Source organism: Drosophila guanche, unplaced genomic scaffold (assembly GCF_900245975.1).
Source record: "Drosophila guanche unplaced genomic scaffold, DGUA_6, whole genome shotgun sequence".
In the NCBI taxonomy this organism is placed as follows: Eukaryota; Metazoa; Arthropoda; class Insecta; order Diptera; family Drosophilidae; genus Drosophila; species Drosophila guanche.
The window spans coordinates 10,049,824-10,070,305 of record NW_022995743.1 but is presented as its reverse complement, the minus strand read 5'-3'; the positions used below and the strand labels follow the sequence as shown (position 1 = coordinate 10,070,305).

At 41.9% G+C, this 20,482-nt stretch overlaps 4 protein-coding genes across 9 annotated transcripts; 3 read left to right on the top strand and 1 right to left on the bottom strand.

Annotated features, from left to right (window-relative positions):
- Window positions 1–903: 903 nt before the first annotated feature.
- Window positions 904–2,715, top strand: LOC117592428 (transcription factor AP-1). The gene is given in 2 exon segments (XM_034286179.1): window positions 904–1,086; window positions 1,185–2,715. A coding segment is annotated over 1 exon segment (1,221 nt). The 5' UTR covers window positions 904–1,086; window positions 1,185–1,210; the 3' UTR covers window positions 2,432–2,715.
- On the bottom strand, window positions 2,656–3,746 carry LOC117592433 (mRNA turnover protein 4 homolog). Its single transcript, XM_034286188.1, has 3 exons — window positions 3,595–3,746; window positions 3,282–3,529; window positions 2,656–3,215 (listed from the first exon to the last, which is right to left on the bottom strand). Exons 1-3 carry the CDS (start codon window positions 3,620–3,622, stop codon window positions 2,730–2,732), a joined length of 762 nt encoding a protein of 253 aa, XP_034142079.1. The 5' UTR covers window positions 3,623–3,746; the 3' UTR covers window positions 2,656–2,729.
- Window positions 3,747–5,166: 1,420 nt separating this feature from the next.
- Window positions 5,167–11,863, top strand: LOC117592432 (14-3-3 protein zeta). Of its 3 annotated transcripts, XM_034286185.1 has the most exons (8): window positions 5,169–5,311; window positions 8,054–8,289; window positions 8,361–8,474; window positions 8,583–8,709; window positions 9,490–9,613; window positions 9,719–9,882; window positions 10,118–10,246; window positions 10,960–11,863. In XM_034286185.1, the coding sequence occupies exons 2-8, from the start codon at window positions 8,228–8,230 to the stop codon at window positions 11,113–11,115; spliced, it is 876 nt and encodes a 291-aa protein (XP_034142076.1). In that variant the 5' UTR covers window positions 5,169–5,311; window positions 8,054–8,227; the 3' UTR covers window positions 11,116–11,863. The 3 variants fall into 3 exon arrangements, with proteins under 3 accessions (XP_034142078.1, XP_034142076.1, XP_034142077.1); XM_034286187.1 differs by lacking the exon at window positions 9,719–9,882 and having other exon boundaries at window positions 5,167–5,311; window positions 10,083–10,246; XM_034286186.1 differs by lacking the exon at window positions 10,118–10,246 and having other exon boundaries at window positions 5,175–5,311.
- A 2,587-nt stretch (window positions 11,864–14,450) lies between these two features.
- On the top strand, window positions 14,451–20,465 carry LOC117592422 (ATP-dependent 6-phosphofructokinase). Of its 4 annotated transcripts, XM_034286170.1 has the most exons (9): window positions 14,451–15,252; window positions 15,884–16,225; window positions 16,290–16,444; window positions 16,556–16,664; window positions 17,982–18,170; window positions 18,235–18,677; window positions 18,743–19,585; window positions 19,646–19,734; window positions 20,205–20,465. In XM_034286170.1, exons 1-9 carry the CDS (start codon window positions 15,106–15,108, stop codon window positions 20,237–20,239), a joined length of 2,352 nt encoding a protein of 783 aa, XP_034142061.1. In that variant the 5' UTR covers window positions 14,451–15,105; the 3' UTR covers window positions 20,240–20,465. The 4 variants fall into 4 exon arrangements, with proteins under 4 accessions (XP_034142061.1, XP_034142059.1, XP_034142058.1 ...); XM_034286168.1 differs by lacking the exon at window positions 16,556–16,664 and adding an exon at window positions 17,336–17,444 and having other exon boundaries at window positions 19,646–20,460; XM_034286167.1 differs by lacking the exon at window positions 16,556–16,664 and adding an exon at window positions 16,842–16,950 and having other exon boundaries at window positions 14,452–15,252; window positions 19,646–20,460.
- Window positions 20,466–20,482: the final 17 nt, after the last annotated feature.

Here is a 20,482-nt window from a genome sequence, read left to right as displayed (position 1 = left end):
ATCTATAGATGTGATGTGATTATATAATATACAAAACTACAATGGAAAGGAGAAAGGAGAAGGGAAATGGAAATGGAAATGGAAACTTACTACAAATAAGTGAGAAATGAGCCGCTGTACTGCACCACAGATTGGTTAAAATATATTCATTTTATTAAATCAAAATATTATAAATGTATTTACATATGTGTACCATATATACATACATGCATATACGCATTTAAATTTAACGTATGTATATGCTACAACTTGCGAAAACCCAAGAAACGTATTGGAACATATTTATGCTACACAGTTATCATCAATTTAAAACAAATAAAATTGGCTTCGGCCTCCAAAAACTCAGATTTTTATTTCCAAGCGAGAACTTTCCATATCAATAATGAAGTTTCACCACTTTACCAAATTAACGGGATAATTTCCAATCATAGGACTTTAGGGATAAAGCTACAAGAGCCTTCAAAACTTTAACGTTCTTCGCGGTTTACTTCAATAGGGGCCTTAAGTGGGTTAAGTGTGTGTTTTTTCCTCGGTATATTTAAAGTATGTTTAGTATATTTTGGGTATATTTCTGAGGATGGTATCTTTTATTGATAAATCCGTGGCCACACCACTCTGATCAAAACACCACTTCGAAAAACTAAAAAATATTAAACGTAATTTGAAAGCAATATAGCAAAGAAGGTTGTGAAAACTAGCCAATCTTGTGGAGAATTGATTGAAAAATCTGCTTATATTAGAGTTTCAGCGCTGAGACTTCTAACTAGCCAGTTATATTCCATAGAACATCAAAATCGAGGAATATGGTTTAAGATTACGGTATATTTTCAACAGAGAAGATTTATTTTGGTATATTTCTGAGGGTTCGATGGTATCTTTTATTGATAAATCCGCGGCCACACCACACTGATCAAAACACCACTTCGCAAAACTAAAAAATAATAAAATTAATAATTGAAGTGCAGTGAAATAATTGTGAACTATTTTAAAATACGGTAGTAAATTATAAATTTGTCGGGGAAACAAGGCGCGCCACACACCGTACACATAGAAATACGGACACTGCTCAGCACTTATTTTGTTCGGGTGAGTAAGAAGAAGAGGAAAATATTTGTATGAGTCATCAAGTGGAAACGAGTTATCAGGTTCAACCTCTTGTTTATATTTCCTTTCATTGGAATCAGTCTGACGTCATCACACTTTGGCAAACATGAAAACCCCCGTGTCCGCCGCTTCCCTATCCAATGCGAATGCATCGAGCGGCAGCGCTGGATCAGGCGCCGCACCGATTGTGCCAAAGACAGAACCAGTAGGCAACGAAGAGAACTCGGCGATGTCGTTGGATTTTCAAACACCTGGCCTCACCTCTACGCCCAACGCGAATAAACGTCCAGGCTTCTTGGATCTGAACAACAAGACAGCGAAAAACAAGCGCATTATTGCGCCGCTGGTGATAAATTCGCCAGATCTGCAAGCCAAGACCCTGAACACACCAGACCTGGAAAAAATACTGCTCTCCAACAACATGATCCAAACGCCGCAGCCAGGCAAAGTGTTTCCAACCAAGGTGGGACCGGTTACCTCCGAACAGGAAGCCTTTGGAAAGGGCTTCGAGGAGGCACTGCAGAACCTGCACACCAACTCGCAGGCCTTCCCACCCAGCAATCCAGCCGCCAACCCAACCGTCACTGGCACCACCATGACGGCAGTGAACAATGGCATCAGCGGGGGAACCTTTACCTATGCGAACATGGGCGATGGCTTCTCGGTCATCAAGGATGAGCCCCAGAATCCAGCGGGCTCACCAACAGTGAGTCCAATCGATATGGAAACCCAGGAGAAGATCAAGCTGGAGCGCAAGCGTCAACGGAATCGCGTTGCCGCATCCAAGTGCCGCAAGCGGAAGCTGGAACGCATCTCGAAACTGGAAGACCGCGTTAAGATTCTGAAGGGCGAAAACGTCGATTTGGGCGGCATTGTGAAGAGTCTCAAGGACCATGTGGCGCAGCTGAAGCAGCAGGTCATCGAGCATATGGAAGCCGGATGCACCGTGCCTACAATTTCGGCGCCAGCCGTGCTATCGGGCAAATAACATATGGATACCACTGAGGAGCCGTTTGCGTTGCCAGCAGAGAGGAATGATGATGGGCAGATGGATTCGAGGACAGACAGCATTGAGGATGAGCATACGCTTGTTGATGATACGAATGCAGAGCTCTTGGAGCCGGGAATTCCCTTGGAACTCTTTCTAAGCGCAACCACAAGTGCACTAGAGCTAGACACCGTATCCTCGAATGCCCCATCCATGTCGGAGAGCGATCTGCTGGGTGTCGTCGGTGTAGATAAATTGGAAGACGGAGACTGCGATGACCAGCCGCTGGTGCTGTACATAGTGTCAGAAAATGGCTGCGATCCACCAGTTGCGAGTTGAGTTTGATCCGAATATGATCAAGTCCCTGGAGTGCCTTTGCTTATCTTTTATTTCTGCGCAACGTGAAATGGCTTTGACTTTGCTGCAATATTATACACAAATGCTTCTTAAGTGTTTTCGTTTACTTAGTTTTAGCTTAATGTTCAAGTAAGTATTATCTGTGTTGATCGTAAGATAATATAATGTCAAATACACTATAACATATATATAAAAGAGTATGAATATCTGATAAAAGTATGTGCATATATATTTTTACTTCATATATACATAAACAATTAATTCTACACTTAAAACTAATTTATTCAGCTTCGTCCTCTTCGTCTTCATTCTCATCTTCGTCCATTTCCTCTGCATCCTCTTCTACGGCGCTGTCGACTTGGGTCTCATCGTTTATACCGTCCTCGACGTGCAACTGGAAGCCATCACTCTTTGTCCAGGAACATCTCATCGTCATTTGAAACTTGGCCATCGGTTTGCCCACCAATTTGAGTATACGCGCCTGCTCGGGTGTTAGCACCTTTCCCTCTTCGCACACGGTGTAATCACTGTAGATGGTTACGATGCCCTTTTCCAGCTTGGTGGGCATGCCCAACGAGCGCAAATGCGGCTCCATGGAGTGGGCAAAGTCCTCGAGGGGACCGGCTGGCAATGTAACCGTCTCGGTTGCGATGAAACCACTTCGCGCGTATTCCACCGCCCAGTAGTTTTCGGCCCATTCCAGGACTTCCTCTTTGGACTTTTCTGTGAACAGTAGACCCACCTGGCCGTTGAGGCGCTTGGCGAGCTGTTTCAAAAAACAAACGATTATAAATGCTAGTGGATCAATTTATAGATTGACGAGCACTCTTACCTTGTGCAGACCTGCTTCCATTTCTTCGCTCTTTGTGCGTCCCAGGCCGATTTGCATAACGCGGTTTTTACCAAAAATGATGCGCGAGTTGTTTTTCCATTCCTGTCGCAGGTCTTTCAGTATGCTGTTGCGCATGTTTTGCACCTGGAACACGAATATGTTGGGGTACTTTCCTACGCAGAATCTGATATCATCTACGAATCGCTGTTTCCAAGCCAGACCCTTGCGGTCGGTTTTTGTCAACGACACTGTAACAGACGATTTCTGGGCTTAGACCAGCTACAAATCTTTCAATTAATAGCTGAAGACGTACCTTTCTTATCACGTTTGGAGCGTGGCATTTTTATGTGTAGGTAAGGACTGGTTTAAATTTGAAGTTGAAAACACCAAAATAATGCGTGCAGTAGACACGTGCGGAGCGTGAGATATATCGGTGACGGCCTCGTTGGTATCGATAGGTGCACCTTGAATCGGAATGCATCCTTGGCAAGTTGCACGCTAGAGATGGCAAGTAGCACTCACGCAAAAGCAAAAGTGGTTAATTACTTTGTAAAATATAAGGTCATAAGGTATACAAGCCAATAGAAGTGAGTATTTATATTAAACCAAATCGACTCTTCAATCGGATTAAATTATTGTTTATGTGTTAAAAGTCTTTGCAAGTTAGTAAAATCCAATAGAACATCAAAATCGAGGAATGCTATTTAAGATTACGGTATATTTACGGTGTATTTTTAAAATGGGATGGTATATTTGGTTTATTATTGAGGGTCTGACGTTATATTTCATCGATAATTCCGCGGTCACACTGGCAAGAGTCGAAAGGTGGGAGTCATTTTTAATTAATTAAACAAATTAAAGGAAAAAGTAATGTATAATTTAATGCATTCGTAAACCGGGGCAAGTGTCTTTTGCCAATATTTATAATAACGCGAGGGCGCAGTGAGTCATGCAACTTGTGAATCGTCCGTCGGCTTCTGACCGCCATATTGTCGGCGGCGCGGCCCTTATTTTCTTTTATAAACCCATATGTACATAATTATCGATTTTGTTGCCTAATTAGGGCGAATGCAATGTGCTGTCCTCAAGTGATACGTGTGATTAACAACTATTGCTAAATGCCAATAGAATTACCGCATATGTGTGTGAGAGAATGGGACGCCGATGACGTAATTTTTTTCCGTCTTGTTCTTTGTGAATTGCCAAGTAAAAAGTAAACAGCGTTGCCAGCAACAAAAACTTTAATTCAGTTACTCTTTGAAACATAAGTGGAGGTGATATCTCGCCTGGCCAGCCCATATGCTCTGTGCAGACCGAAAATTCTATGGTTTCCACATTAGAAATAAGGCAATTTGGTGCTTCTTATCAACAAAATACATCTGCCGATTAGGTACCTCCTTCGGGGCCATAAAGTTAAGATAAAAACGTAATCTGCGAGCAGATAACCGACTCAAAGTTTCAACAGGTAGTGGGGAAACGCGAACTATCGTTCTCGAATACTCTTCAACATCCATAGAGGATGTGTGAGCACATGAATGTTAATTCATATTCGGAATTTCAATGCACTTAATGCCCGTCTGTCTACGCCACATTAAAATTATACCATTAAATGGCAATTGCGCACAATTGACGCGGCCAGTGATGGGCGATGCTGCTGTTTCTGTTTGTCCCAAACATTCCATGTCATCAAAATACCATACTGCAGACGTGTTAATTGATGTATATATATTTATCTTATTGAGCTCCATGTCCATATCTACACAGCTATGCTTGGCAAGTATGTTGTTCAAAATTTGAATATTTAGCATCGGTTGACGCAGAGCAGTGCACACCTGGCAACACTATGGGCACCGTCAGGTTGGCAACCCTGAAGTGGCGGGCATGCGCCGCCTGTGTATGTGTGCCTCCAACGCACACTCTAACATAATCACATCATAGCAGCACAGATACAGCGGCAAACCAACCTTTGCTGCCGTCGCTTTCATTCGGTCGTTGGTAGTGTTCGTCGTCGTTTCAAGTTAATCGAGAATGTAAGTAACATATTTTGTTGGGCCGAAAAGTATGTGTGCACTGCATACATGGAATATTTGTGCGAATGTGTGCACGTATATGCTGAAAATTTAAAACGGAAAATATGCAAGAACACGTGTAAAATCGGTTAAAACGAGTACGAGAAATGATGGAAAATTTTCCAGAACGTACGTGCACATATACCGCACGGCGCAACTATGGTTGTACCAAGCGTACTACCTTTTTACGCATCGTTCCATAAGAGATCGATCAAAAAAAATCCTACGCAAAACGTAGAAATGTGAATTTGTGCGAAAAAAAGAGTGCCCGAGTTGCCAGGGTGTTGGTGTATGTATGTGATGCGGTGAGATTCGTGTCTCATCAGCTCTGTTAAATTGTAGGCGGCGGGCATAGCCGACTTCTATATACACACATATATATATATATGGCAATATATATACCCATGCCATGTATATATATATAAACTTGGATGGGGACACGCGGTTAGGTGTGTTTTTGAACTCAACACACTTTTGTCCGACTGTGGTAGATACATTTTCTCTCTCGCCGCCTTTGCGGCTATCTGTGTGTGTGTGTGTGTGTGTGCGAGAGTATTTTTGTACGCGTTCGCTCTCCTCATCGCTCTCGGATATTTTTATAATTCTGTAGCGCCGCACTTGGAAACACGATTGCCCCAAGCAACCCACCGACATCGTCAAGAGCCTAATACTCGTACATTACTCACAAAAGTTAGTAACTTTTTTCCTCACACACACACAGAGACGTGTAGCTGGGTGTCTACATGTAGAGGAATTTCTACATTCTACGTTTCTATTCTTTTTAGCTACTGCGCATGCTGTGTACAATTCACCGTTTCTTGGCTCATGGGGCCGGCGCAAGAACACTCATACACTTGCACAAATATAGTATGAGCGTGCTTAAAGTGCCGTCATCATTGTCTGCCCCATGCCGACCGACACTTTTGTAGACTTCGCTCGATGCGGCTCCCTCCGTCTCTGGCTGGTGTGTCAGAGAACTTTTTGTAATAGATGCATGTGTGTGCGTGCGGAATGCATGGGGATTAGCAATGTTAGCGCCGATTTTTCCTCTTCTCGATTCATGATCATCATCATCAGAGATTTGTTATTTGCGTGGTTGGGGCAAGTTTCGAGCAATATAATAAAATACAGGTCTCTCCATTGAAAACCTCATGTACTGGGGAGCGTTTCGTTACGCCTCGCTTAATATTTTGGCAATTAGGGCGCCAGATAAACACGTCATTGACCCAAAAACGAGTTGGTCGCCAAACCTTCTACATGTCTGTTTCTGTGCCTCTCCCTCACCCACCCACTCGTCTATTATGTACTTGGATATATTGTTTGCATTGACACAAAGGGTCAATGTTTTTTGATTTGGAGGCCGATAGCTGCCGGCGTAATCCGGAACACAATGTAAATCCAATTTATGGATTGCTTGGTGGTGGTGGGGCGGTAGAACATGGAAAGTTTTCACCGGAGATTTCAGACATTGCTACTGCATTCTTGTTTGATTGTCGAAGCTTCCTCTGGCGTTTTCCATCTCTTTCCAACAACGGAAAACAAAAAGTTTTGTCCAGAGCGGCCGTTGTCTAAAAATACCAGCAACGCCCACATGCATTCCCCCCCCCCACGCACACTCACACACAGCATTTGTTCCTCCCTCCCTCACCTACTCTGACTACCCCTCACTTCATCGTGCTGGATTCGAGCTTTCTCTAGGCAGAGAGCGGAAATTAATCGATTTCCTGTCAAAAGGAACAGGAAAATTGATCCTACGATAAAATTTGATCCTGTTTGCTCTACACGAAACATTTTCTAAATGGATTATGTGAGTCAGATTACTTGCAAAATTTGTTTTGTTAATAACTGATTCGCAGTAAATCGATAGCCGGTTGCTTACTGTGCAAATAATGGAGTGCGTCACTGTGTACGACTTGCAATCAAACGTATGTATCGTACATACAAATGCATGCACGAACATGAATATCTATCTTTGGCACACTCAAATACACACTATTAAAAAACACACGAACACACAGATAGTCACAGAGGCGAGCCGCCTTTTGCTCTATTTTCTCCTCCGTCTCTCTTCCTCTCGCAGAATTCTTTTTTATTCATGATTTATTTTTATCTTTGTTGTCGAACTTGTGTTTTACTCGTCTTTGCTACATTTCCATCCACTCCTCGTATACAGATGATCAGATACTCCTCGTAATATTCGTCTTATTTAACTGACTCAAAAGTTTAGAGTCTAAACTAAGCTTTAAGTGGTTGACGCACGTGCGTACATGTTTCAATGCCTGTATTTGTATTTGCCTTGTAAATTAGCCATTCAATCAGCGATCGGCCTTCTGTGAGTCATCAAAAGTTTCAAACATTACACTTTCGCTCAGCGGAAGCATGACAACAAACTAAATGTATGAGGCATACCCTGTACTTGTTAGTGGGAGGACAGTCAGGGTGTGTTGGGTATATGAATGCATATTATCCGAAATAACATGCATTTCTATCGGCCTCGCGATTGCAAGATATATTAACATTACTTTGGTCAATCCATGTCAAATTAAAATGATCAATATGTTCAATCAATAAGAGTTTGTAATTTAATATTCTATTAAGGCAACCTCTCTTCGTATTCTTTAATTTTATTCCAAAGTATTTGTATGTTTATAGTATGAAATTTTAATGAATTTGTTGTTGTTTACTTGAAATATCTTTTTGCAGAAAGCCAATAAAAACAACTTTGTGGCGTATTCCTGTTGCTTTAATTGATTTTTCCTCTGGGATCTATATATATACACAATCTTATATATATATAAACCGTGTGAACGACAGACACACCCCACATACATCCTTAGTTTTGTGAAGTAATTGAAAAAAAAAAAAACAACAAACAAAATGTCGACAGTCGATAAGGAAGAACTGGTCCAGAAGGCTAAACTGGCCGAGCAATCAGAACGGTAAGCAATGACGAAACAGCATGGAATGTTCATTTATATATTTACTGAACTTTGCGTTTTTGTTAATATAGCTACGATGACATGGCCCAGGCCATGAAGTCCGTCACAGAAACGGGCGTCGAACTCTCAAATGAGGAAAGAAATCTGCTCTCCGTTGCCTACAAAAATGTGGTCGGTGCACGCAGGTAAGTCGTTCGAACCCTACTTGATTAATGTCTTTAAACATGCATCAATGTAATATTTTACGCTGACACCTATATATTTCTTCCTTTCCCATCCAATTTTGAAAACAGGTCATCGTGGCGCGTCATCTCCTCCATTGAGCAGAAAACTGAAGCATCTGCTAGAAAACAACAGCTTGCCCGTGAGTACAGAGAGCGGGTGGAGAAGGAGCTGCGGGAAATCTGCTATGAAGTTTTGGTAAGTAACACACACTCGAAGGACTGCGCAAGTCCGTCCGTCCTGTCCCGTCAGCCTGTCAGCCCGTAATTTCTCTGTCCTTGTTTTATGGGGTGTAATTGGTCCATCTAATTATTTGTATCCTCACCATCACTCAGCCGATACACACAATTTACGTACGGTGTGCTGTTCATCTAAATTTATTGGCTCTAAGTCTGTAGGCCAAAGTGTCGAACCTGTCCGCTCCACCGCATAGAAGCGCCTCAAACGAGCTCAGCTGTCGGTCGGACGGTCGGTCGGATGGTGTGGTGTACGGGGGCTGTGGTGGTTGGCGTGGAAAGCCCAGTTTTTTTTTTCTCTTTACCCTGTGAAATATCAAATTTGTTTCAATCAATAAATCTATTTTTAAAATGAACGTTTTCCACTCTTCCACTCTTCCACACACACTCTGAGAGTGGCTTTGGCCTGTAAAATAGGTGGTGCACGTGTGTATACCCGTATTTCCCCCATAAATACTTGGATCAAAAAATAGACCATGGGTAGGGTTGAACTTGAGTTTTCCTTGGGCTTGGGGCTTTGTATTTCCCCTTCTCCTCACTGGGTTGATTGATATTCTTATGTAAGCCTAAACTCAACTCGCACTTGATAGAATTTTAAATTTAAAATGGAAAGTTGTAGCCTGGGCTTATGATAATCTTGGCAGCTTTTATAGCTAATTAAAATTACATTTACTGGGCGGTCTGGTTGTACATAAATTGTCTGTCTTCGATTTATTATTAAATGTACATTTTTGATTTACAGGGACTTCTGGACAAATATCTTATTCCAAAAGCCAGCAATCCCGAGAGCAAGGTGTTCTATCTGAAGATGAAGGGCGATTATTACAGGTATTTGGCCGAGGTTGCCACAGGAGATGCACGCAATAGTAAGTATATCGATCAGTGCCCCCATATGTATATCCCCCTATACAAAATCATTATACACATGATATATATATATAAACAAATCCAAAATATTCTTAAAAATACAGCTGTTGTTGATGACTCGCAAACCGCTTACCAGGATGCATTTGACATTAGCAAGGGTAAAATGCAGCCAACACATCCAATCCGTTTGGGTCTGGCCCTTAACTTCTCAGTCTTCTATTATGAGATCTTAAACTCTCCAGACAAAGCTTGCCAGCTGGCTAAACAGGTTAATAACTGAACGACAATGAATTAATGAACTTCATGGGAAATGTATGGCAAGGGAGCAAAGCAAGCAAAAACATTCTACTACTTCCCTATCTCTATCCATATAAGAAAAGAACTATTCAACTGTTTCAATATTTATCTAACTTGTTTACATTTTGTTTCTTTTATTATTGTAATTAAAAAATCGTGTAAATTGTTAAGCCGTCGTTGAGGACTCGAAAAAAGCCTATCAGGAGGCGTTCGATATTGCAAAAACCAAAATGCAGCCAACACATCCAATCAGATTAGGGCTCGCACTCAACTTTTCCGTCTTCTATTACGAAATTATCAATTCACCAGCGAGGGCTTGTCATTTAGCTAAACAGGTTCAGTTCAACTTATGCATATCTCTCTCTGTCTTAAGTATGCTCTAATCCAGCTTCCGATTCTAATTATATTTCCCCCATTACTAATCCAACACACACACACACACACCTAAGTTGTCGTTGTTTTGTGACTAAAACTGAGAGAAGCATTTCCAGCTATTACTAAAACCACAATTTAAAAGAGCTTAATCCCAAGCCACGTTGAAGGATATTTGTACATATGCATACGTACGCGAACAAAGCGTTTCAGGACAATGGGAAGGGGTTGTGACCAGACTCCAAGACTTCAAGACTGAAAAATCGACATCGTATGATGACTTAGTCCTGGAAGGCTGCGTATATCCTTCACTCTTTCCCGAATCGCATGATAAGTGCTTAAATAAAATTGTGTTTGTAATCTAACAACCGAACTGCCGATTTCCTTACCTGCGGCCTTTGCTGGTGAACAATTTTTGGTTTTTTTTTCTTCTTTTCTTAAGTTAAGGTCAAAGTTCGTTTATTATTTTGGTTTATATATTCCGCTTTGAAGTTTAGTTTAGTAAAGTTCTTAAGTGAAGCAATAAGAAATTGTGAATGTTTGATAATTTTAACGCAACTTGAAAATGCTTTTGTTTTACCAACTTGATTTTGCCTTGCCAAACATTTCCTCTAATGAAGAAGAAACTCGCTTAAGAACGTTGTCTAATAATGAATTATGCTTGTTCCCGATTTAGGCATTCGATGATGCGATAGCCGAGTTGGACACACTCAACGAGGACTCATACAAAGACTCGACACTCATCATGCAACTGTTGAGGGATAACCTGACTCTCTGGACCAGCGACACCCAAGGCGATGGCGATGAGCCACAGGAGGGCGGCGACAACTAACCAAACAACTAAGAAAATGTTTCCTTTTTGACTATGCAAATATTATTCAGTAATACAACAAAACAAAACAAAACAAAAACCAGAAACAGCAAAGAGAAACAAATATAAATGCAAAACGCAAAGCAAAAAAACACAAACAACAAATTGAAATGAAACGATAATACCAGGCAGACAGCAAAAGGAGACAGGCAGGAAGAGGAATCATATGCAACATTTAATACAAATTACATGCAGAATGCTTTTCATTTGAGGCCGATTGTGGGCTGGGCAGGATAGAGTGAACTCTACAGAAATGTAAGGTTTTAAGGTTTTAATTGCCTATATATGTATACCTATACATAGCTGTATGTATGTGCATGTAGGAGGCCCACTAATCCGAATCAAATGTATCTGGAAAGCAACTGCTTGAGCATACAATTTCACACATAGAAGGCAGCATCAATAGAAAAACGCATGCTCGGTTTTGTGCTTTAGTGCCCTGCTCGTGTGGATTTCCTCATTCAAAAAACAACACCCAATAAATAATATTCCTAATTGTATACATAAAACAAAATTAAAGCGATTATTTTCTGTTTTTATACATTTTTGCAAGAAGCTAAATTAATTATTTAATTTTTGTCAGGCAGCAGAACACGCAGAAACTAGAATCAGCAACCAAGCGAACCAAATGAGAAAAACAAAAGTAAAACAGAAACTTATGTATTATTTGTAATTCTTTTTCTAAACAAATAAAACCAAAAAAACCTAATTTCCCTTTTTTTTGTTTATTTTATTTGAAAGTTGATTTTATTTGCTAAGTTTTTTTCCCCCATCCACACACACTTACAGAGTCAGACCGACAGAAGGAAACAAACACATAGACACAGCAAACACAGGGTTGCATTTACAATGCATGTGAGGAACTTGGTTTTGGCATGATCCCACCCTTTCCACAGGGGGAGCGTATCTAAACGGGAACCCTATCTGTTAAAGGAAAGTGAGAGATTGAGAGAAATACAGAATAAAATATAGTTGTTCATTGCTATTTTTTATACATGTCTTACATATAAACAAAAGGTTAAAAAAAATACAATTACAAATTTCCTTGTTGTCTTCTCTTGGTATTATACTATAATTGTGAAAACCAGAACTCATATAAAACATACACAAATATAACCAACTATCGAGAAATCTTGCGAACTTGATTCAACCAGCTAAAAGTGAAGGAAGTCATTATCATTTTCACACTGTGCAACAAGGCTTTAGGCACGAGTTTTATTGTGCGCAATGGTTGCACAAGGTTCATACTGATTGTATGGCTTCTACGGGAATCTCCCAATCTAAATTAGCTTTTCCTTGTAAGAAAACAGCCATCAATTGTTCCTAATATCAAAGATTTCTTTCGCAATTTTCCGTTTTAGTCAGTTTATTTATAAATTTTCGACTTCCAAGCCTTCGACAGATTACTTTTTTAACTTTTGGCGAACGCAGGCTACACATTAACAATGGAAATATTTGAATAAAATGAAATAAAACCCAAATACAAATCAAAATACATAAATATTGTAAACGAAAACTATTCAAATTTTTCATTTCCATTAAAAAACTTTGCATGTGTATTAACAAACCAAAAATTAAAAAGCAAAAATATATATGCAATAAACTATATATAATACATATATATATCTTATTGTCCAAAACAACAAGAACGGTAAACATACTGAGCATTATATACTTGCGTGTATGTATATATTTCCATATACATACATATGTGCAACTGCATATAAATGTGTGTATGATATAAGTAAATGTATATTTTCGCAATTGAATTTATCGCTATATTATGAATGTGAGGCATAAAAAAATATATATATATATTTAAATGATAAAAACCAAACACACTTTTTTGCCGCAACGCTAATAAGTCGAATACAAGAACATAATAATATAATGAAACTGCAATACATACAACATAAATGAAACAAACGACAAAACAGAGTAAATGACGACAACCAGACGGAAACCCGGGTGTAGACGTAAATTGTATGCATATAATAGAGGCAAAGATTGATGTATGAGTGGAAAATTTAAGTTTATTGAAATTACAGTTTCTTAATTACCAACAAAAAAAAACAAAAAAAAAATTAAATAAATCATAAAAAAACCAACTAAATTGAGGCTTTTTTTTGTGTGTGTTTGGGATAATGTGGGATGTAGAATTTAATTTCGGACTTAGTGCTCTTTTACATAAAGTGTCAAGCAGGATCGAAAATTCTACAGCAAATTCAACAAAGAAAAATTGAATAAAATGCGCCATATTCTAAGCATTGTCTATGGACATACATAGATGTATGCTTGTTTAAAATTATAGTCGTTAGCTGATTGGGCATGCATTTAAACAAATTTCGAGTAATAGCTAAATTCCAAAAGAGGTACGAACAAAAATCAATTCAAATTCAGTCAAATCGGATACCAAAGTCTCGGCCTTACTATGTACAACTATCCCCGCCGATTGCCCAGAATCGGATGGGCCAAGGATTTCAGCAGAGGTATAAGGTGAGGAATGCATATTCGAATTAATTCTCCTAATATTTATAATAAGATGATGATATTGATTACATTTTAGTTGACCCCGGCAACATTCCAACATCGATGGATACATGGCTGTGGTAAAGACCACGGCGACGGCGATGGCATCCACAAGGAATTGTCTGAAATCAAAATCTATTTGAACAAAGCGAAATGTTCGGAGACGAAGTACGAGTTTTTGTTAGCCCTGCGGGAACACAATGTAGAACTGTATTATCGTTATTTTTTCCAAAACCCATCTCAAGTGGTTTCGATCCTGAGATATGCTAGAGGTTTGGACGGCCAATACAAGGAATCAAGTGCCACCATTGAAACCGAACTGCCGCACATACCTGCTCTAGATCTAGGTAAACTTCCCGGGCAGCAACATATTCCTGATGAATCGAGTATGGATATAGTATGCATAAGTCCGCACACCTTAGGCAATGTCAGAATGAACGACAGCATCCTCGGAAAGACAAAGATGTTAGAAGAAAGTACGAGAAAATTCGAGAAACGAGAATCACGAATGTTACACCAGAAATATAGCAAGGAAGTTTATAAATACGGTCGCATAAACCGCAACCTCTATGTAAGTTTAATTATTCATTTCAACTTTTACATTCCGTTACGATTTGAAAAGAAATCAATAAGAAAACTCGATAGCCGCCTGCACACACCGCTGGCACCCGTCGACCATCACTAGAAGAGAAAGCTTTGAGAAAGCTCAGAGCAGCTGAGCAGCAACAGCTGTTTCAGTCACACACACACTTGTATGTGGGTTGAACGTAAACAAAACGAGTCCAGAGTGCTTAATCGTTCTTTTCCGTTCAGTAATTGACGAGAAAAACCATTAAGGTGATCGCCCTAGCAACTGCAGAGATAAACCTTATCTCTGAGTCAGTGCCGTGTAAATCCAAGCAGTTTAACCATCGCACGCAAGCATTGCATCAGTACGCATATCAGTCGCGCTTACAGCGAAAGCATTTTGGCTGTACGATAGCGTGCTAGTGTGAGTGTCCGTTTGCAGTGAGTGTTGTGTATGCGTCTGGCCCAAAAGGTCACCTTGAAACGTCAAAACGAAACCTCTCAGTTGTACGCCAAATACCGCTGGTAGTAACTGAAAAACGCTTCGCTGAGACAGAGCCACGGTACGGAACGAATCAAATAGTATTAATAACTGTTTGGATATATATCGGGCTGACTTAATACACCACTCCAGTGACAGTCAGCATACTGCCTTTCTCCGCAATTGGCGAAAAGGACTTTCGAGGGTGTCTATAACATACCAGTTGGTCGCTTCAATCTCCAGAATCTCCCCACCCCCCAGTGACTATTTCGGGGCCAGTGTGTGTGTGTGTGCGCGTGTACGGGCTTACCGGTAGCAAAGAAAGACGTTAATAACCGAAATTAAAAGTTGATCAAATAATAAAGAAACTCGCCATGAACTCTGAAATTAATCAACGCTTTCTGGCGCGTGGCTCGCAGAAGGACAAGGGCCTGGCCGTCTTCACCAGCGGTGGCGACTCCCAGGGCATGAATGCCGCAGTGCGTGCCTGCGTGCGTATGGCCATCTACTTGGGATGCAAGGTGAGTGATGACCTCTGTCAAGTACTTTTACTACCAGCTCTTACACCCGTCACATCTCCACAATCTAGATCTGTAATTTACGTTGAATTCCTCGAATTATGAATGTAAACCATTCTTATCGCAGGCATTGAACTTAGGCAAATGGATTAATAGTTAGATAATACTTATCAGGCCAACGAAGAAATTCTTAAGCATAGCCAGCACACAGAAGCAGCCCAGTGTATGTAACACACTTGTGGTGTATGTGTGTATGTGTGTATGTGTCTGTGCGCATTGACATTGAGTTTATTTTGGGCATTTCACATGCGATTTCTTCGGCTAATTTCTGTTTCGGTTTTTGTTGTTCTCATTTTCGGTTACTCTTTCCCAAAGCTTTAACATCTTCGATCCAACTAATTGGTTCGTTTGAATTTGAAGTTTTTGCTGGTTCTCCCTAAAATATGCAAATATATTTCCAATTGTGCGCAATTGAAATTGATTAGAATAAATTTTGATGGCCATTTTTTATTCTTTTTGGGTCAATGAAAGTGAAATTGATGGTCGCATTGCCTGGGGACTCTCTGTGCATACAAAGTGAAGTCTCTCATAATTTTGGCACATTTAAAACGAACATTTACCTTTCCATCCACAGGCCTACTTCATCCGCGAGGGCTACCAGGGCATGGTAGATGGCGGTGACAACATTCAGGAGGCCAACTGGGCCTCGGTGTCTTCCATCATCCATCGCGGCGGCACCATTATTGGCTCCGCCCGCTGTGCGGATTTCCGTGAACGCGCTGGTCGCCTCAAGGCCGCCAATAATCTGGTGCAGAAGGGTATCACCAACCTGGTGGTGATTGGCGGTGACGGTTCCCTCACCGGAGCCAACCTGTTCCGTCAGGAGTGGTCCAGCCTGTTGGATGAGCTGGTGAAGAATGGCACCATTACTGCCGCCCAGCAGGAAAAGAACAGTGTGTTGCACATTGTGGGATTGGTATGGAAATATGGAAACACTGCATTCGAATGACTTTTCTAATGCTAGTTTCATGTGCTTTCAGGTTGGCTCTATTGACAACGATTTCTGTGGCACGGACATGACCATTGGTACGGACTCAGCCCTGCATCGTATCATCGAGGCTATTGACGCCATCTCGAGCACGGCCTACTCACATCAACGTACCTTCATCATGGAGGTTATGGGTCGTCATTGCGGGTAAGAGAGGGTGCTTCCACGGAGGCTCTGACAGACATAGCGGGGCGGTGATTAAGTGGGACAACGTGATGATACTTCTCTCCTAATGTCAATCCTTGTTAATACCTCTAGCTATTTACCAGTTGTGGCTGGCATTATATCCGAGGCAGACTATGTTTTTCTCCCTGAATATCCTCCGCCCCACGATTGGCCCGCTAAACTAGTGCTTAAGTTGGAACAGGCAAGCCAGAACAGAGATCTGTTGAATGTTTCATTCATTTTGCACATTTCTGTCATCATTGAATGCCTCTCGAGTAGCTCGTATCAGTCGATCCTTCTGTGGATACCCCATCCAGTCCAACTGCCCTCCCTTTTATGATTAATAAGTATTCTAAATTATATATATATATTTTTGCAGTTATTTAGCACTTGTTGCCGGATTGTCTAGTGAAGCTGATTTCATATTCATTCCGGAAATGCCACCGAAAGTCGATTGGCCAGATAGGCTGTGCACCCAATTGGCCCAGGCAAGATGTTGAACTAAAATATTTTCCACTAGCTTTCTTTGATCTCCAGCCAATAATGCATAGTAGTAGTACATGAGTTCTAAAGACACATGGACAAAGGAGTTCGACACATGCCATACACGAGCTTTATCTTATTTTACGCTAACTCCTGCACACGATTATTTCCATCTACTTAGTATGATCCGATCCAATGGATGATTCTGATTTATGCACAATTAACGTATGCGTTATCTGTATCCCTGTATCCCTGTATCCCTATCCTGTATCCCCTATATCATGTTGTAAATAATCTTAAGTTACCGCCTACACTCGCTCATCGATTCACAACCGTTTGTCAACATTTTTCTTTTTTCTTTATGTTTGTGTTTAATCTTTTTGTTTTTAGTTACCTAGCCATATCCGCGGCTATAGCCACAGAGGCTGATTTTATGTTTATACCCGAAGAGCCAGCGGAAGTCACGTGGCAGGACGATCTCTGTATCAAACTCCATCAGGTCAGGCTGATTGCCCTCCTCCTACTACCTTCATTCGTTTGTTAAGCGTTCACTCTAAAAAAGTCTTAAGTTGGAATCTCCCAACACATTCTAACGCTTCGTTCTGGAATTTAATTCGGTTCTAAACTACCGCGGTGAAGCAACAGCTTCAGTAATTTAATTGTATTGGGTTCTTGGGTCTCTCCTGTATTATTTTCATGTTTTCATTGTGTGTTTCTATTAACATTCCCAGTTTCACTAACACTCATCCTCACATTGATCTTCAAGCCACCGCGTCGTTTCTTTTTGACTTTCATCTACTTTACACTGGTTTTGTTGGCTTATGCTTGTGCTTTTTATACAAAAATACATATTCAAGACATGAAGACAGTAGTCAAAGCCTCACTTCATTTGCTTGATGCCACAAATTGTGTTTTACATAAATCGCACATCAATTACATTTTAATATATGCGTATATTATGTATGTACATGCATTAGGCGACCAACCCGCCTCTGTTTACAATTACTGATAATTGTTTATTATGATCCCTCAACAGGAACGATCGGCTGGGCAGCGTCTGAACATTGTCATTGTGGCTGAGGGCGCCATGGACCGTGAGGGAAATCCCATTACCGCTGAGGATGTGAAGAAGGTTATCGATGAACGCTTGAAGCACGATGCCCGCATCACTGTCCTGGGTCACGTGCAGCGCGGTGGCAATCCCAGCGCATTCGATCGTATTTTGGTTTGTATCTGCATGAGCGGCTGTGGTCCCGTCTTAAGCTCTCCCTAATATGAATTATTTTTAGGCATGCCGCATGGGCGCCGAAGCGACTTTGGCTCTGATGGAGGCTACCAGGGATTCGGTGCCTGTGGTCATCTCTTTGGATGGCAATCAGGCCGTGCGTGTGCCGCTGATGGAGTGCGTGGAGCGCACTCAGGCAGTGGCCCTGGCCATGAAGGAGAGACGCTGGGCGGATGCCGTCAAGTTGCGTGGTCGCTCCTTCGAACGCAATCTGGAGACATACAAGATGTTGACCCGCTTGAAGCCGCCCAAGGAGTGCTTCGATGCCGATGGCAAGGGCATCGAGGGCTACAGGCTAGCGGTCATGCACATTGGTGCCCCATCTTGTGGCATGAATGCGGCCGTGCGCAGTTTCGTGCGCAATGCCATCTACCGTGGCGACGTTGTCTATGGCATCCACGACGGTGTCGAGGGTCTCATTGCTGGCAATGTGCGCGAATTGGGATGGTGAGTTTGGCTGCGATACCGAATCAAGTGAAGTGCATAACCAATGGAATAATCTTCTCCTACAGGTCGGATGTGAGTGGATGGGTGGGCCAGGGCGGCGCATATCTGGGCACCAAGCGCACCCTGCCCGAGGGAAAGTTCAAAGAGATCGCAGCCCGTTTGAAGGAGTTCAAGATCCAGGGTCTACTCATCATCGGTGGATTCGAGAGTTACCATGCCGCCGGACAGATTGCCGATCAGCGCGATAACTATCCACAGTTCTGCATCCCGATCGTGGTCATACCCTCGACGATTTCCAACAATGTGCCCGGCACGGAGTTCTCGCTCGGCTGCGACACGGGCCTGAATGAGATAACGGAGATCTGCGACCGTATCCGTCAGTCGGCCCAGGGCACAAAACGTCGTGTGTTCGTTATCGAGACAATGGGTGGATATTGCGGCTATTTGGCCACACTCGCGGGTCTGGCCGGTGGTGCGGATGCCGCGTACATTTACGAGGAGAAGTTCTCCATCAAGGACCTGCAGCAGGATGTCTACCACATGGCCAGCAAAATGGCCGAGGGCGTCTCCCGCGGTCTGATTCTGCGCAATGAGAAGGCTTGCGAGAACTACAGCACAGACTTCATCTATCGCCTCTACTCGGAGGAGGGCAAGGGTCTCTTCACCTGCCGTATGAACATCCTCGGACACATGCAGCAGGGAGGATCGCCCACACCCTTCGACCGCAACATGGGCACCAAGATGGCGGCCAAATGCGTGGACTGGCTGGCCGACCAGATCAAGGCGAATATCAATGCCAACGGAGAGGTCACCTGCAAGGCTCCCGACACCGCCACCTTGCTGGGCATCGTGTCGCGCCAGTACCGCTTCACTCCGCTGGTCGATCTCATTGGCGAGACAAACTTTGAGTGAGTATTCCCCTGCATCAGTTGTTGAGTTATTTTTAATGAATAATATATCTCCACCAGTCAACGCATCCCAAAGAAGCAATGGTGGCTGCGTCTGCGTCCGCTCCTGAGAATTCTTGCCAAGCACGACTCTGCCTACGAGGAGGAGGGTATGTACATCACCGTCGAGGAGGAATGCGCCACCGATGCCGTTGCCTAGACGCACTCACAATGATGACGATGCCCATCCCCGTTTGATTTTTCATTGCCCAGTGTAACCTGCTAAAGCACCATCTATTCTTCTATCCTTCGAATCTATCTCAATGATTGTTTTTTAGTTTACAAACGCAACAAGCTATGGCCTAAGTTTCAAATACATTTGTATCCGTTTTTGTCATCTCTGCTGGTCGACGAGTCAACTTCAGAGTGGTCCATGACAGCGCACGCATAGCATACGAAAGTATTCATTATAAATACATAATTTATTTACATATACATATTTCCCGCTCATCTATGATTCGCTTCCTACTACACAACTTTTGTTGAGTCTGTCGAATTTGTCTATTGAATGCAAATCATTTCATCGAACAATCAGATTAATCAGGATACACATCCGCTAACAGTTGATTCTACATTGCAGCTGCTCGCATCGGTCTACACAGCACCGTCTATTAATGGATCCATTCGCATGTTATCGTACATTGTGTTGGTTCATCTACGCCCAGCCTATATATTAAATGTTAAACTATTTATACAACAATTTATCGTAGTGTATGGAAAAATTCTCTCAAAAATGTTACTCCGCCACACCAAATGTTTTGCCCGAGTATTGTTATGGAACCAACCAATGAAATATTTATATCAAAAAGCTAAAATATATATACATACTCAAAGACCTTTAGTCACGTGTATAACAAT

Excerpts from the sequence above, each read along its gene's own strand:
- LOC117592433 (XM_034286188.1), bottom strand. The coding sequence starts at position 3,622 with ATGCCACGCTCCAAACGTGATAAGAAAG. Across the intron at positions 3,530-3,594 it reads CTCCAAACGTGATAAGAAAG|TGTCGTTGACAAAAACCGAC; the intron begins GTACGTCTTCAG and ends CGTCTGTTACAG. Across the intron at positions 3,216-3,281 it reads TGGAAGCAGGTCTGCACAAG|CTCGCCAAGCGCCTCAACGG; the intron begins GTAAGAGTGCTC and ends TTTTTGAAACAG.
- LOC117592432 (XM_034286185.1), top strand. The coding sequence starts at position 8,228 with ATGTCGACAGTCGATAAGGAAGAACTGGTCCAGAAGGCTAAACTGGCC. Across the intron at positions 8,710-9,489 it reads AAATCTGCTATGAAGTTTTG|GGACTTCTGGACAAATATCT; the intron begins GTAAGTAACACA and ends TTTGATTTACAG. Across the intron at positions 9,883-10,117 it reads CTTGCCAGCTGGCTAAACAG|GCGTTCGATATTGCAAAAAC; the intron begins GTTAATAACTGA and ends GCCTATCAGGAG.
- LOC117592422 (XM_034286168.1), top strand. The coding sequence starts at position 15,106 with ATGAACTCTGAAATTAATCAACGCTTTCTGGCGCGTGGCTCGCAGAAG. Across the intron at positions 16,226-16,289 it reads TGTTGCACATTGTGGGATTG|GTTGGCTCTATTGACAACGA; the intron begins GTATGGAAATAT and ends ATGTGCTTTCAG. Across the intron at positions 19,586-19,645 it reads ATTGGCGAGACAAACTTTGA|TCAACGCATCCCAAAGAAGC; the intron begins GTGAGTATTCCC and ends TATCTCCACCAG.